General features: G+C 49.0%; 6 protein-coding genes across 6 annotated transcripts; 5 read left to right on the top strand and 1 right to left on the bottom strand.

Annotated features, from left to right (window-relative positions):
* Nucleotides 1-2666: 2666 nt before the first annotated feature.
* N7462_011289 (SDR family oxidoreductase) lies at nt 2667-3713 on the top strand (the record flags this gene model as incomplete). The annotated part of the gene is made up of 1 exon (XM_057083003.1): nt 2667-3713. One exon carries the CDS (start codon nt 2667-2669, stop codon nt 3711-3713), a length of 1047 nt encoding a protein of 348 aa, XP_056928358.1.
* A 794-nt stretch (nt 3714-4507) lies between these two features.
* On the top strand, nt 4508-6158 carry N7462_011288 (transferase family protein; the record flags this gene model as incomplete). The annotated part of the gene is made up of 2 exons (XM_057083002.1): nt 4508-5816; nt 5866-6158. The coding sequence occupies 2 exons, from the start codon at nt 4508-4510 to the stop codon at nt 6156-6158; spliced, it is 1602 nt and encodes a 533-aa protein (XP_056928357.1).
* A 686-nt stretch (nt 6159-6844) lies between these two features.
* On the top strand, nt 6845-8655 carry N7462_011287 (putative MFS alpha-glucoside transporter; the record flags this gene model as incomplete). Its single annotated transcript, XM_057083001.1, has 2 exons — nt 6845-7177; nt 7267-8655. The coding sequence occupies 2 exons, from the start codon at nt 6845-6847 to the stop codon at nt 8653-8655; spliced, it is 1722 nt and encodes a 573-aa protein (XP_056928356.1).
* Nucleotides 8656-9136: 481 nt separating this feature from the next.
* N7462_011286 (PAS domain-containing protein) lies at nt 9137-10644 on the top strand (the record flags this gene model as incomplete). The annotated part of the gene is made up of 3 exons (XM_057083000.1): nt 9137-9164; nt 9266-9562; nt 9659-10644. The coding sequence occupies 3 exons, from the start codon at nt 9137-9139 to the stop codon at nt 10642-10644; spliced, it is 1311 nt and encodes a 436-aa protein (XP_056928355.1).
* A 124-nt stretch (nt 10645-10768) lies between these two features.
* echA (enoyl-CoA hydratase echA) lies at nt 10769-11849 on the bottom strand (the record flags this gene model as incomplete). The annotated part of the gene is made up of 4 exons (XM_057082999.1): nt 10769-10818; nt 10895-11440; nt 11516-11653; nt 11705-11849. The coding sequence occupies 4 exons, from the start codon at nt 11847-11849 to the stop codon at nt 10769-10771; spliced, it is 879 nt and encodes a 292-aa protein (XP_056928354.1).
* A 427-nt stretch (nt 11850-12276) lies between these two features.
* On the top strand, nt 12277-13216 carry N7462_011284 (Rer1 family protein; the record flags this gene model as incomplete). The annotated part of the gene is made up of 4 exons (XM_057082998.1): nt 12277-12345; nt 12455-12572; nt 12745-13047; nt 13137-13216. 4 exons carry the CDS (start codon nt 12277-12279, stop codon nt 13214-13216), a joined length of 570 nt encoding a protein of 189 aa, XP_056928353.1.
* Nucleotides 13217-14337: the final 1121 nt, after the last annotated feature.

Here is a 14337-nt window from a genome sequence, read left to right as displayed (position 1 = left end):
AACAAGAAGTGAGATGCAAGAATGTTGACTGTCATTTGGCCGAAGCCAAAAGCTTCCAACGGGCTTGCATTGAAAAATGGCGGAGAAGATGAAAGCGATGGTGATGATTGAAATGGCTGCTATTGAAATTAAAGCGAGTCTCCGTAATGTTGGAAAGATGCGGCGATATAAGAGGAGAATTGAAATTTTGATCAGACCACTAGACGTTATGTAAAGGACTTGAATGGCCAACTGAATCTGTAAGGTTGATCAGATTTTGATATTTGAAATGTATAAAATTTACTCACTTTTCCCAAAGAAACTATGTTGATATTGTCGATTGATTCTTTTTTTCCAACTCCCAAATGAACCCCTTAGACGTCTTAAGCTTCGAAATCAAAAAATATAAGCAAACAGCTTACCCAAATTCATAGCAGTGAGCATTCCGATTGAAGTGATAATGGCGCCAATGACGCAAATGTCGTCACTACCCCATACATATAGGATAGCGAATCGAGAGATCAAACGCAGCGCCGCTACAACAACTGCAAAGGAGAGAAGCGACGTTGCAACGGCAGTAAGTGCAACGCCTTGATGCATCACTTTGAATATGACCAAATCTCTACTGATATTTTTTTTAAAAAGGAAGAGCTTGGAAATTATTAAATTGTTCTTCAATTGCTATAGCGGGCGGAAACGGTTTCTAAACTCGATTTTCGGCCTCGATGATGTCACCACCTAGAGTCGACACCAGTCACACTTTAAGCTTGCAATATAATCTCGAATTTTAATGGAGCCCGTGTCATGGACGAAGTATCATTATCGACTCAAAAGCAACAAGGGCAGTTCAAGGGATCACGTCAGACATTGATGACACGTTAAGCGTGGAACTGGTGTAGTAGCTAAATTCCATATAAGGACTTATCTAGTAGTCTTGCCGGACCAGACTGGATTACACCAATTTGCTATTAGAAAAAGGAAACCAATGGACTGTTTTATTTTTCTTTTCTATTTTTTCTGGAATACGTTCATATGAAGAATAGAGTTGAATCTCGAGTCCAATAGCCCAAATTCGCGCCAAGGGACTCGAGCATAATTGCACTGCTAATATTGTTGGGATTATTTGTGGTTAGTCAGCATCTGGCTCTCATTCCGTAGCAACTTGTATCACAACGGAGACCTTTACAACCTCTACCATACTTCTCGTAACAAATATTGATGCCGATGAACTAGTAGCTATGCCAGAAACATATATTTTAGTGGGCGGGTCGCCACGGGCGGGAACTAGCGCTGTGACATAACGATGTAATATATAAGGCTGCCCTGCTCTCTACGGCAACTTATACATCCTCTCTCTTATACTATTATCCCTGGGTGCTCTCTGTTTCTCTTCCGCGACCTCTGAAGGCGTTCCTGATCAGATATTAAGCACATCTGATCTCTGTTTGATCCCGATTGTAGGAATATTCGGTTATAAAGTGTTGTTCTTCTGAGATTATAAGTCCTAAAGCTAACTAGTGTAGTGGGGAAATGGCCAACACTAGGGAGATCTCTGATTGGAGGATATCTTTCATAGTACACAGTCTTTACAGGATATAGCTTCGTATCTCCGATAGGGAGAGAATCAACTTTCACACTCTCTTCGCTTCATCTGCTTCTGCTATTCCTTTGGGGAGGCTTCCTACATTGTGGTGTGTGGTGGTTTGCTGGTCTGTTCGCCGACCTATCTCATCCTGCCTGCATTCTCAGGCTTGCCGTAGAGCGCTAGTAACGTAGTTTGCCGGCGGGATATTATATCATACCTAGTATTAATACTAGCGGATAAGAAGTATTACTGTCCTCAGTATTCCCTAATAGTGAGAGGATAGATATAATTAAAAAGGGGTAATATATATAAAAAGGAGATACGCTAGTACAAAAATTAATCTCCAAGGAGCCTTTTTGTTACTTGAACCTACAGCTATCCAATCTATTGTTATATCGTTATACACTGATGCTTTAATATAAGGACAAATTTATCAACTAGAAGGAAACCTTAATAGTGACCACAGTGACCACTGACTATCTGACTAGGCGTTCTACTACTGGACGACATCTTCGGTCCACTCTATAGACCCGAGCCCGTGTAAGGCCTCGGAGATTCGGCAACAGTACGGTTACGAGATACGATCGTCGGAGTAAGGGAAGAGGTGCGTTACGATAACGCACCATTTACGTTAACCAGTTAGCAGCGCGTAAAATATGATTGTGTATCGTATGCTTTCTCTTTAACCAGGCGTGCAGCTGATTTCGGAATATGGAGCTTGACTACGCTTGTATACATAGGACTAGATACTTGATAATAGAAGAAATGACTGCTAGAAGGAGCAATATTTGCCCGCTCGAAGTCCTACAGCTTTAACTTGTATGCTGGCATTCGGGAAGCTGACTTCCCGCTAATCCTCTTTCCTCAGTCTACCGCGTTAGGAATAGTGCTGACACACGAAACTCAAAAGTCTCAAGCCCCAAGCGCGACTCATTCCCTTCACTTGTTGATTATCACCAATCCGAAACGTGATGCTTTACGACTCGGTGCAATTGTTATCTCGATGAAGTGCTGGCTTCTTTGTTCAAATCAAAGTCCTCCTCCTTGAGGAAAGATCCGACTTGCCGCACCTTCAGTTCTAAAACCCCATAATTCAACAATCATGACCACCGAAAAGCAGCTGGTACTTGTTACAGGTGGATCCGGATTTATTGGCAGTCATTGCATTATTCAATGCCTAGCTGCCGGATATCGGGTCAGGACTACCGTGAGGTCCCTAGCGCGCGAAGAAGAAGTGAGAGAAATGCTTCGTGTTGGCGATGCCATCAACCTAGAAGATGTCTCCTTTGTGGAGGCGGATTTGAACTCAGATGAAGGCTGGACTGAAGCAGCCAAGGATTGCACCTATGTCCTCCATGTTGCATCGCCTTTCCCCCCTGCAGCACCAAAACACGAGAATGACTTGATCATCCCTGCCCGCGACGGTACCCTACGCGTCCTGCGGGCAGCCCGAGACGCGAAAGTAAAGCGCATTGTCGTGACATCATCTATGGCAGCTGTCAGTGTAGGCCATCAGAATACTGGCCCGGGGACATCCTTTACTGAGGAGTCGTGGAGCAATCTCGATTCCTCCGAGGCTAGTGCATATGACAAGAGCAAAACGCTAGCTGAGCGCGCTGCATGGGACTTCATTCAAAATGAAGGCAGGGGTCTGGAGATGTCTGTTATAAACCCATCAATGGTTATGGGACCTGTTCTAGCACAAGACACCTCCTCGTCCATCGAAGTCATCCGTCGACTTATTAGCGGTGAAATCCCGGGGTGTCCTCGTCTGGAATTTGGTGTTGTGGATGTACGAGACGTTGCCAGTCTACATTTACTCGCAATGACACACGACAAAGCAAATGGAGAGCGCTTCATATGCATGTCGCCACCATCGATGACGATTCAAGAGATGTCGTTGGCCCTACGAGAGACACTTGGAACTAAAGCAAAAAAGTGTCCCACACGAACCATTCCAAATTTTGTAATGAGAATTCTAGGATGGTTCGACCCAGCTATTGCTCTGGTGGTCAAATATTTGGATGAGCCTGTTGCAGCATCAATCGATAAAGCTAAGAGTTTGCTGGGCTGGACACCTCGCTCTAATGTCGATTCTGTGATCGCAACCGCTGAAAGTCTTCTGAGACTCGGAATCGTCAAACAATGAGATAGCATCAAACCGCTTTCTCATATATGATCGGTATATTCGATGTGCTTTCAAGACGCTTACTACTCATCGCTTTAACAATCCATCTCGTATGATGCGATGAGGATCAGTTTTCAAGGTTAACTTAGCACCCACCCATCATGATCGATGTATTGAAGTCTAGAAGCAAATTCCAAATTCGCATTTCAAAGCCAGAAGTTTGATCTTTCCTTCATTACCTTTGAGACAAACATTGGGGCCATTAGAGACGTAAACTTGCAGCTATGATAGAAGACCCATAATCTACTTTTGATATCGACTTTCAGCAATCGTCAGTCAAAACTATGCCAAGATTTTGTGATCGCAGAATCCAATATTAAAGATTTACATACCGAATCACTTATGCCCCCCGGGCTTCACGACAACCTTTTCATTAGTAGAAAGAAAAGATCCCCTGACAGAGATCGCGTGGGGCGAATGATTCACGAGAACTCACATTAAGCGTAAGCCACGGCCAATGTTATAGGGTGCGGGCTCCGATTTTAGTCTAGCGTGTGCATGACAACCACTGGAATACAAACTTGCTCGACATGAGTCATTTCGAGTCATTAGAATCTATACCACGCCTTCCAAGCCACTAGGCTTGTGGTGGTAGCCTGTACTGTTTCACTTATCGGGCAAATTGGTGCGCCTCTACGGATACCGCACATCATATATGAGATATCATTTTCTTCTTCTCGATCAATTCGATCAAAGATCTCAAGCTCATTTGTAGCATCACACCCCCCATGATAGAGTCCAATCAATTATCTAAAATGCGGTCGGAAAGGCTATTTCCCAGCACGGCATTTTCTGAGCATGCCACACCACTTTCACTATTGGATGCGACTACAGCCGATTTTGCCGCCACCTCGGTTGTCTGGCTCTTTGAGCGACCGACAGAGCTTGAACTCCCATTTTATCTATTTGAGCACTTTCGGCAATCCGTTCGAATAGCTCTTGACGCATATCCCCAATTCTCCGGTCAATTGAAGAGCATTGAAACATTGGACCCGACCAAACTACGAAAAGAAGAACAAGAATTTCCACCACATGCCCGGCGCTTTGGTCGAGTTTATTCGCATTGCGGCACCTCTGAGGATCCGGGGGTCGAGTTTATCACTGCGACCATCGATGCCACTTTGGAGAGCCTCAGTCCGGCTTCGCGAACTATTAATCAACCGCTCTTTGATCGCAAGAGGGTCTCCCTCAATGCCCTTGTTCCCTCCACTCGCCTAGCTAATTGTCTCCAGTTAAGCACTTCATATGAGGCAGGTAGACTTCTGCCTGTGATGGCTATCCAAGTAACAGTGTTGGGTTGTGGAGGCTTTGCGCTAGCCGTCAAGGTTTCACATCCTCTGGCAGATATTCATGCACTCATAGCTTTTGTGAAAGATTGGGCACGGATTAGCCGATGGATGCTGTCTGGGCAAGATGGACCCCGACCACTTCTCGATCCCATTTTTGATCCGTCGCAATTAGATGGCATGGCAATAGGAGATATCAATGCGAGCAGGCCGGACCCTCAGGTCCTCACACAATCCGCAACATTCCCTCTCCATCGCTATGACTGGTGGGCTGCACCAGCGCAATGTCCCTGGGTACATGAGATTCCCGAGCCCTTTCGAGATCAAAACCTGGCTCCGGTCGGCAAGGAAATGCCCTGGTCTGACTGGGACTTCGATGCTCCCATGTCACATTATCTCGTGCATTTGAATCGTCAGCAAGTGGATTGGATCTGGAATAATACAATCAAGGGACTCGATCAGAGTCAAACGGACAATCGAATCAGCCGGCACGATGCGGTTCTGGCCCATCTGTGGTCTTGCATCACTCGTGCCCGTAATCAACAAGACGATGCCGGTCTGGTGCATTGCAATCTAGCCTTTGGGACACGATCTGCTCTCGGACTCCAAGACTCCTTTATCGGATCACCGGTCATGATGCTGAATATCGAGATGACTGGGACGGAATTAGCTTCGTCCCGGATTCCCCGGCAGGTGCAACAGCTTTCGATCGCGCAACGCATTCGCCAGACCATCAGCCAGATGAACAACTCCACGGCATTGGGCTCACACATCCACAGTCTGGCATTTGAGACGACCCCCTCAACGCATCTGGCAAGCTTTCCTAGGTCAGCGCCATCTGATTGTGACTAGCTGGGCTCGCGCGGGGCTCTACGAGATCGATTTTGGGTCGAGCGTGTCGCCATGCATACGCTATGCGGAGGGTGTGATTCCCAACTTAGATGGCGATGTGGTGATCAAGGATGCACCCCCTTCCCAGGGTTGTGAAGGATCAGGGGACAACAAGGGTAATATTGGCACGGCTTGGACAGACCATGGCGTGGATATCACGCTACATCTTCGGAGTGAGGATATGGAACGCTTGATTCGAGATCCGCGGCTACTCCCACAAGCCATTTGAATATCTCTCAAATAAAATACGAAATCATGGCCTGATCAATATCCGGTCTCATATATCTAACACTAGTACCCGGGCGATGTAACTGTAGGCAGATCTCGGACCAAATCCGGCGCGCCACATTCCGCCCAACGCAAGGACTCGGGGAATAAAGTGACAGGGCACGTGTGGCTCTCAGCACTGTAAGCCTCAAGTAATGTGGGGAGAGTTCGATTGAAGTGCATAGATAGATCCAGACTCAGAGCTAATTGGAGGTGAATTCTCTAAAGAATCAATAATAGTATATTCAGTGGGTAATAAAAATTCGGTTGTCGGTGGGATGCCGGCGATCCTCCGTTCGCCAAGCATCATGTCCCGCGAAAACTTTGCATAGGACGCTTGAGCCCGCGTTCCCCGCAAAGTCCTGGCCTTGTATTTCTCCTCTTTTGCCCAGACCGTCGGTGTTTTCCAGTCCATTTAATCTGCCTTTGCCGACAGGATCGTGGTTGTCGTCCGCCCCTGAGTGTGCTCGCGGGCGATGTTCCCCCGGATTTGTGGGTACTCTCGTTTTTTTTTTTTGCCCTTTGCGGGTCTCCGGCACCTAACTGGAACTCTCCCTCCGCCACGACCGAACGTCCACTCTCTCACACCCCTTTTTATTCCACTGTCTTTGTCTACCTGTGCCTTCGCCTCGTCGGTGCTATTCCAGCATGGCCGATAACAAGGCGCACGATGCCATTGCGCCGGTGGAGGGGACCTCGCCTTTTGACCCCTCCAATGGCCCCGATGGCCGACCCTCTGATTCTTCGATGAGAACGGTGATCCAGAATGCAAAGACCGCGACGGAAAAGGAACAGAAGATGAGCCTCTTGCAGGGCATCAAGCTGTATCCCAAAGCGGTCGCCTGGAGTGTTTTGATCTCTACCTGCATTGCCATGGAGGGATACGACATCAGTCTGGTCAACAATTTTTACGCCTTTGACCAATTCAACCGCAAGTATGGCGAGCAGCTTGCCGACGGATCATATCAAGTTCCAGCCAGGGTAGGTTTGGCTCCAGCTTCCAATCGGCAGTCCTAGAGAACAACGGGGCGAGCCTTTTCTGCGATACTTTTACTAACAGACCCGTCCAGTGGCAATCCGGTTTGAGTAACGGTGCATACGTCGGCGAGATAATTGGTTTATTTGCCAACGGCTGGGCGTCGGAGCGTTTTGGATACCGCTATACCATCATGGCCTGTCTGGTTTTGATCACCGCATGGACGGCAATCTTTTTCACTGCACAGAATGTGCAGTCTCTCCTTGCCGCTGAGATCTTGTCTGGCATTCCCTGGGGAGTCTTTCAGACTCTGACAATCACTTACGCCTCGGAGGTGTGCCCTGTTGCGCTGCGCGGATACTTGACCACGTATGTCAACTTCTGCTGGGGTCTCGGTCAACTCATTGGAATCGGTGTGATCAAGGGAGTGCTCAACCGAACAGACCAGTGGGCTTACCGGATTCCTTACGGCCTGCAGTGGATGTGGCCCTTGCCTTTATTCATTGGCATTATGCTTGCCCCGGAGTCGCCGTGGTGGCTGGTTCGGAGAGGACGTACCCAGGATGCAAAGCGTGCCCTGGAGCGCTTGACCAGCAAGAACAGCGAGTCTGACTTCGATGCGGATGAGACAATCTCGATGATGGTGCACACCACCGCCTTGGAGGCCAAAATCACCAAAGGTGCGAGCTACCTGGACTGCTTTAAAGGTACCGATCTGCGACGAACGGAGATTGTCTGCATGGTCTGGGCTATTCAGAACCTGAGCGGCAATTCCTTCTCCAACTATTCTACCTATTTCCTGGAGCAGGCTGGTCTCGATTCATCAAACGCGTACAACTTCGCCATGGGTCAGTATGGCATTAACATGGTTGGTGTATTTGGGGCATGGTTCCTAATGACTCTCGGCATCGGTCGTCGAACTCTATGTCTGTATGGTCTATGCGGACTGTGCGCTATGCTTTTGGTCATGGGATTTCTAGGGCTTGTTCCTGATTCACACCGCGACCAAGCCTCCATGGCCACCGGTTCGTTGATGCTCGTCTGGGCACTATTCTACCAGCTCACTGTCGGTACTGTCTGCTATTCACTCGTTGCTGAGCTTTCGACTCGTCGACTTCAAATCAAAACTGTCGTGCTTGGTCGGTGCTTGTACAACATTGTCGCCATTGTTTGTGGTGTGCTCACCCCCTATATGTTGAATCCCAGTGAATGGGACTGGGGCAACTATGCCGGCTTCTTCTGGGGCGGCATCTGTTTCTTGTGCATTATTTACGCCTACTTCCGCGTCCCCGAACCGCGCGGTCGCTCGTTTGCTGAACTTGATATGCTCTTTGAGCGGGGTGTGAGCGCTCGCAAGTTCGCGGACACCGAGGTTGACGTGTTCGACGAGACCATTGAAGGACGTGTTATTGACGACTACCGGGCCCAGAAGAAAGACCTGACCGAGCCTAGCGACGCGGAAAAGAACGCTGGCTTTGCATGATTAATGGAAATGTAACATCATTTTTACGACCCTCGAATGCCCGTCACTTGTCCAGCCAGTTTGCTTGTGTGATATTATCTGATGTATATAATCATAGCCCATATTTAAACCATAATTTAGCTCTAATTTGACTTTATATTTCTTCCGATTCGCTCTCGTCCTAAAAAAAACAGCAGCAAATAAGAAGATTCTATATAGATCCACTATGTCTTTGTCTCGCGGCGCGCTGGCTATCGGCCACGGCCGCGATCCACGGTTGACAGCCGTTGGGACCACAGTGCCCACCAGACAAGCCGCTGTCAGTGCAAGGTTTACCCTTTGCTCCTCCTGCCTTCCACCCCTCATCATACCAATCCCTGTAAACCCCCAAGACCAGAGCAAACAAAATCCACGTCCTCGGGATTCGGTCTGTGACTCGTTCGCATCTCTTTGCGCCTTCTGCGACGCGGGGTAACTGGGGTTCCACTCTTCTGCAGCCGGAATGGACACCACCTTCATCACAATCCATGGTAAGTTACATCCGAGGGTTGGGCTTTTGGCTACCTTGCAGCCACACAGCTGACAAGCCCCCGAGCGCCTGGTATACGAGAACTAACATGATACTTCCTAGATCTCTCCCATGACGCCTCGATCCGCTATGCCTCTGATAGCATCAAGGTGGTCCTAGGCTACCAGCCTCATGAGGTGTTGAACCGCTCCTGTTGGGACTATTTCCATCCCCAAGAACTGCATTTCGCACGTAGTGTGCATGGCCGCGGAGTTCGGCTCGACAAAGCCGCCGTGTTGAACTATTGTTCCATTCGTCATAAGAATGGATCTTGGATCGGGTGCGAATGTGTGTTCACGGTCGTGTACGATGTACTGATCGCAAGTACCACGGTGTATGGGCGAGGCAGAGGCAGTCAAAGTCAGTATTCAGCTTCAGATGCTTTTACTCTAAATGATCAAAGTCCAGCTTTTTCATGCTCTTGAACACTTACTCTAACGCGTTCCATGTGTATAGAGCGCGCTGTCGACGCGCCCATTGTTCGCCAGCTCTTCGACTCTTCTCCCAATGACCCCCGCTATCATATGCTTACCTTTATATCCGAAAAGTTCTCAAGACGCCTCGCGCAGCCCCTCCATGAGCCTCGTGCGGCTTTATTTGTCAATCGCTTTACCCGAACTGCAACTATTATGTATGCGACTAACGGCGTGACAGAGATTCTGGGGCTCAGCCCGCAGCAGCTCATCTCCCAAAGCTTCTTCTACTGTATCCAGGATCGGTGCCTTCGAGATGCAGTCCGGTGCTTAGAGAGTGCAAAGGCTAATGATTCGATCGCTTACCTGCGTTTCTGGTTCCGCAATCCCTTGCAAGGCGACGGCGCGGGAGTGGATGGATATGATGGTTCATCCTCAGCTGAACCATTTGGCTCCACTGCATTTCCATTAGAACTGGAAGCCGTTGTCTCATGTACATCAGACGGCCTTGTCATCATCCTGCGGCATGCCCGCCCCCCGATTCCCAACTCCAATCTCCCACCCAAACCGGTTCCAATCTATTCGAATGGCCTTTTCGCCGCGCCATGGGCACTTCAACCAGTGCTGGCTTATGGGACCCCGTCTTATCCCCAAGACCATCAAGGCCCTAATCCAACCTATCCCGAAATCAAAACAACCCTTTGCAAAGAAAATGAAGGTCCTGCACCTGCGTCGGTGGCTAGCCGAAATCCGCCAGGATCTAGTAGTGCCTTTGACTTCACACGACCTCCATTCTATACAGATACAAAGGGAGTGGAGCCGAATGGTCCTCTCGCCGAACTTCTTATGGACACAATTCGTGATGTTGCCGTCTTCGCATGGGGCATCATCGGTATCAATCGATCGTTAGAGCAGTACAAGTGTGGCACTCCCTCTGGCAACGCGCAGCCGCAATCGGCCGATGCAATGGTGGATGATATGGCTCAGCCAGGGCGAAGTGAACCTGCGGCTGGCCGCGCTTGGCAGTGATCCATTATATTTACTTTATTTTTACGAGGGGTGACAAATCAGCTATCCTAGCTTTCAAATCCCATGACATGCACTTAGTTATATAGTTCATTGAACTACTGTTTGGGAAGGATTCGAGTTCTTTTTACTCGTGGGACCACTCAGGCTTCTTCTTCTCTGCGAAAGCAGTCATACCTATGGAACACAATTCAGAATTAATCCAATGACAACATTTCCGATGAATATAAATCAGAAGGGGAGGCCGACTTACCAATCTTCTGGTCTTTGCTTCCAAATAGCGCATGGAACAGTCTGCGCTCGTACTCCACGCCCTCCCGCAGAGAAAGCTCTTGGCTCTTGTTCACAACCTCCTTGCCAGCCACGACAGCGACTCGACTGTAGCTGGCGATCGTCTCGGCAGTCTTCAGTGCGACCTCAAGCAATTCATCCTTGCCGCCATCCACAACCTGCGCAGCAACACCCCATTCTCCAGCTTCCTTGCCGCTAAAGTTCTTGCCCGTCAGGATCAATTCCATTGCCTTGCTCTTTCCGACCGCACGGGTGAGCCGCTGCGAGCCGCCGCCGCCAGGGATTGTACCGAGCTTGATCTCCGGCTGGCCGAAGGTCGCGTTCGAGGTGCAGTATAGAATATCGCACATCAGGGCTAGCTCACAGCCGCCGCCGAGTGCGTAGCCGGAGACAGCAGCGATCACAGGCTTGCGGATGGAGTTGGCGAGGTGCGACCATGGAGCGATGAAGTTGTCCTTGTAGGCTGCGGAAAAGCTCAGGGGTGCCATTTCTTTGATGTCGGCGCCGGCTGGGGGTCAATAAGTTCAGCATGGCTCCTTGTGTAACGAATTCCGTACTCGGATTATACAGAAAGCCGTCATACCTGCAAAGGCCTTCTCGCTTCCGGTGATAATAATCGCGCCGATATCCTGATCATTGTCGTATGTGCTCAGGGCATCGTTTAGCTCTGTGAAGAGAGGGCTGCACAGGGCATTCAACGCTTTAGGCCGGTTCAGGGTGACTACACGATCAGCTACACTTTTCTCTTCTCGATATCATTAGAACGACTTACTCAGACCGACTCCCGGCTTAGGAATCGAGGTGAGAATATGCTCATAGCTCGCGCCGGAGGAGTATTGCCGCACGCGCGCCAGGTAGGAGCTCAATGGGACAGCCGTCCGTGAAGTGGCAAGACGAGCACAACTGCGACCAAACATGGCATCAAATTAGAAAAGATTCAAGGGAATGTATTCAAGAGATCAGGAACACCAAAGTGTTGACACGGAGAGCGGAAGCCTATGATGTATGCGTCCCCGCAGCCGAGCAAGGCCGAAGTTAACCGTCCCGAGGCCCCATGTGGCTGATTCAGCAATATCATTTACGGCCTCAGGCACCAAGATTCCATGCGCCACACGTCCAGACACTGCCCACTCACATAAGCCAATTGTCATTCAGAAGTTGGGCCACCGCCACACGTGACATGTCCCAACGTGGCTGGTAATTCATCGTTCCGTTGATTGGCCCGGCGCCAGGGGACACTTTGCTCCTGTTTTCCAGAACGGTTGCATTCAGCATCGCGATCTGCGTTTACCTTTGGCTACTCGTTTCCGTTCTCTTTCTTCTCTCAACCTCTTCACAGTCGCCATGGATGTCCCCGAGCCGGAGCAGTCGCCCTTCACCGCCGTCACGGCGCACACCTCCAAATTGACCCGGGTAAGTGGTCGAGTGACTCTTTGAGGGGCCGCGTACATCGCAATCGCCTCCATTCCTCTTTTTAAGCGCCAGAATGCCCAGAATCAGCCGTGCTAATGAATCGCTATAGCAATATCAAGCTTATCTTGACGCCTCGACCCCCTACACTACTTATCGCTGGGTTGGCTCCGCCGCGCTTCTCCTCATTTTTTTCCTGCGTATCATCCTCTCACAAGGATGGTACATCGGTACGTTTCTCCCGTCCTCTTTGGCAGCATAGCCCAAAGAACCAATAAGTCTTTCGCACGGGAGTATAAGGGATTTAGAGGACCGAAATGTGGAGAGAAAACGCGGAGATATCATGCACACATCAAGACAACATGAAACACAGCTGACCGGACCCTCTTACCCCCCATTTAGTTGCCTACACCCTCGGCATCTACCTTCTGAACCTTTTCCTCGCCTTCCTCACCCCGAAATTTGATCCTTCTCTCACCCAAGATGAGGGCCTAGAGGACGGCGATGCGGGCGCTCCCAGCCTTCCCACCAAGAAGGACGAGGAGTTCCGGCCGTTCATTCGTCGTCTTCCGGAGTTCAAGTTCTGGCATTCAGCTACTCGTGCTATCGCCATTGGCTTTGTGTGCAGCTGGTTCTCGATCTTCGATATCCCCGTGTTCTGGCCGGTCCTGGTTATGTACTGGATCATTCTCTTTGTCTTGACCAGTAAGTAGCTCCGATCTGATTTTACTTGGATCTTTGGGGCTTGTAATGAGAATTGGAACGTGCACTAACCTCGTTAATTTTTCGTACAGTGCGTCGACAGATTCAGCACATGATCAAGTACCGCTACGTGCCCTTCTCGTTCGGCAAGACCCGATATGGTCGTTCATGAGATGCTGCTTGTTTACTACCTTCCCTTTTTTTACCCCGCCTCTGTGCTTCTATAATGAGCGGATTGTGTGGATGTCAATGTGTGTATGTGTGCCCGAGCGGCCGTCATCGATTATGATATCAGTGAAGGGGGAAGAAAAATGAAAGCGGGCGGCGGGCGGCGGGCTCCGTGGCGATACATTTATGACTCTCCTGTTGTAATCCCTATGTCTCTAGAGGATGCGCTTTTGTTTGCTTGGCGCCCTCTTTTTTGGTACTCTTCACCTGTCAGATATGATTAGATTTGGAGCTGGCCCATAGGTCAGCCTTCAATATTTCTTTCTACGATCGATGTTGCCAGTTTGTAGATATGCCAAAGGGTGTGAACAATGTTACAAATTTAAAGTTCGACTTGTTGCCCAAGGGTCTGGGATCTTAGGGAACTTAGAGTATTTTGTTGCTGCCTCGGATCTGTGCTGTGGGCGTACAATCAAACTAATGAGATGCGACCCATGCTGCCATCTCAATTCATGGTTTTTGACGATGTCTGATGGATCTTGTGTCATCTAACCTGCACATTAAGTACTATACTCCCAGGATCAGCCTTGGTGACATAGTTACACAGTTTGTCTTCCTGGCAACCCCAAGAAACGAAGCTTAACCTTTTTACTTTGTATATCCAAGCTTCATGACTGCCACCTTGTCAACGGTCAAACCTTATGCAAATGAGACTAGGTTCCCTTGCTGAGAGCGTGACAGCGTCCATTCAACAGGCTATCGTCAATGTTACAGCAGAGCAGAAACCTATCAACTGTGAGCATCAAGCCAGCCTCGGAGGTAATCCCCGCTCTGTATTGGCTGGGTAATATCTGTACTCTGTATCTTCATGTTTGTCGTCTGTTTCGAATGGCTTTTCAGTATCCAGTTATCCCTGTATAATGCTGGAATTTGAACACATGCAAGGTCAAATAACCCAGGATGGATGATCTTCAGAAATTGCTCGTGGCTCCACCCATTCGCAAGTATAAATATGGTTAGCTGAAACAAAATTTTGTAACCCATCTTTCTTTCTTCAAGCTATGTTATTCAATCCGCACTGTCGCCAAATCAAAGATCTCAGTATTATTTGACAAAATATTCCCG

The sequence above is a fragment of the Penicillium macrosclerotiorum genome (assembly GCF_028827735.1).
Source record: "Penicillium macrosclerotiorum strain IBT 26536 chromosome Unknown utg000011l_segment0_segment0, whole genome shotgun sequence".
NCBI classification, from domain to species: Eukaryota; Fungi; Ascomycota; class Eurotiomycetes; order Eurotiales; family Aspergillaceae; genus Penicillium; species Penicillium macrosclerotiorum.
Note: the sequence above shows the minus strand (reverse complement) of the source record. Positions and strands in the feature narration are given on the sequence as shown.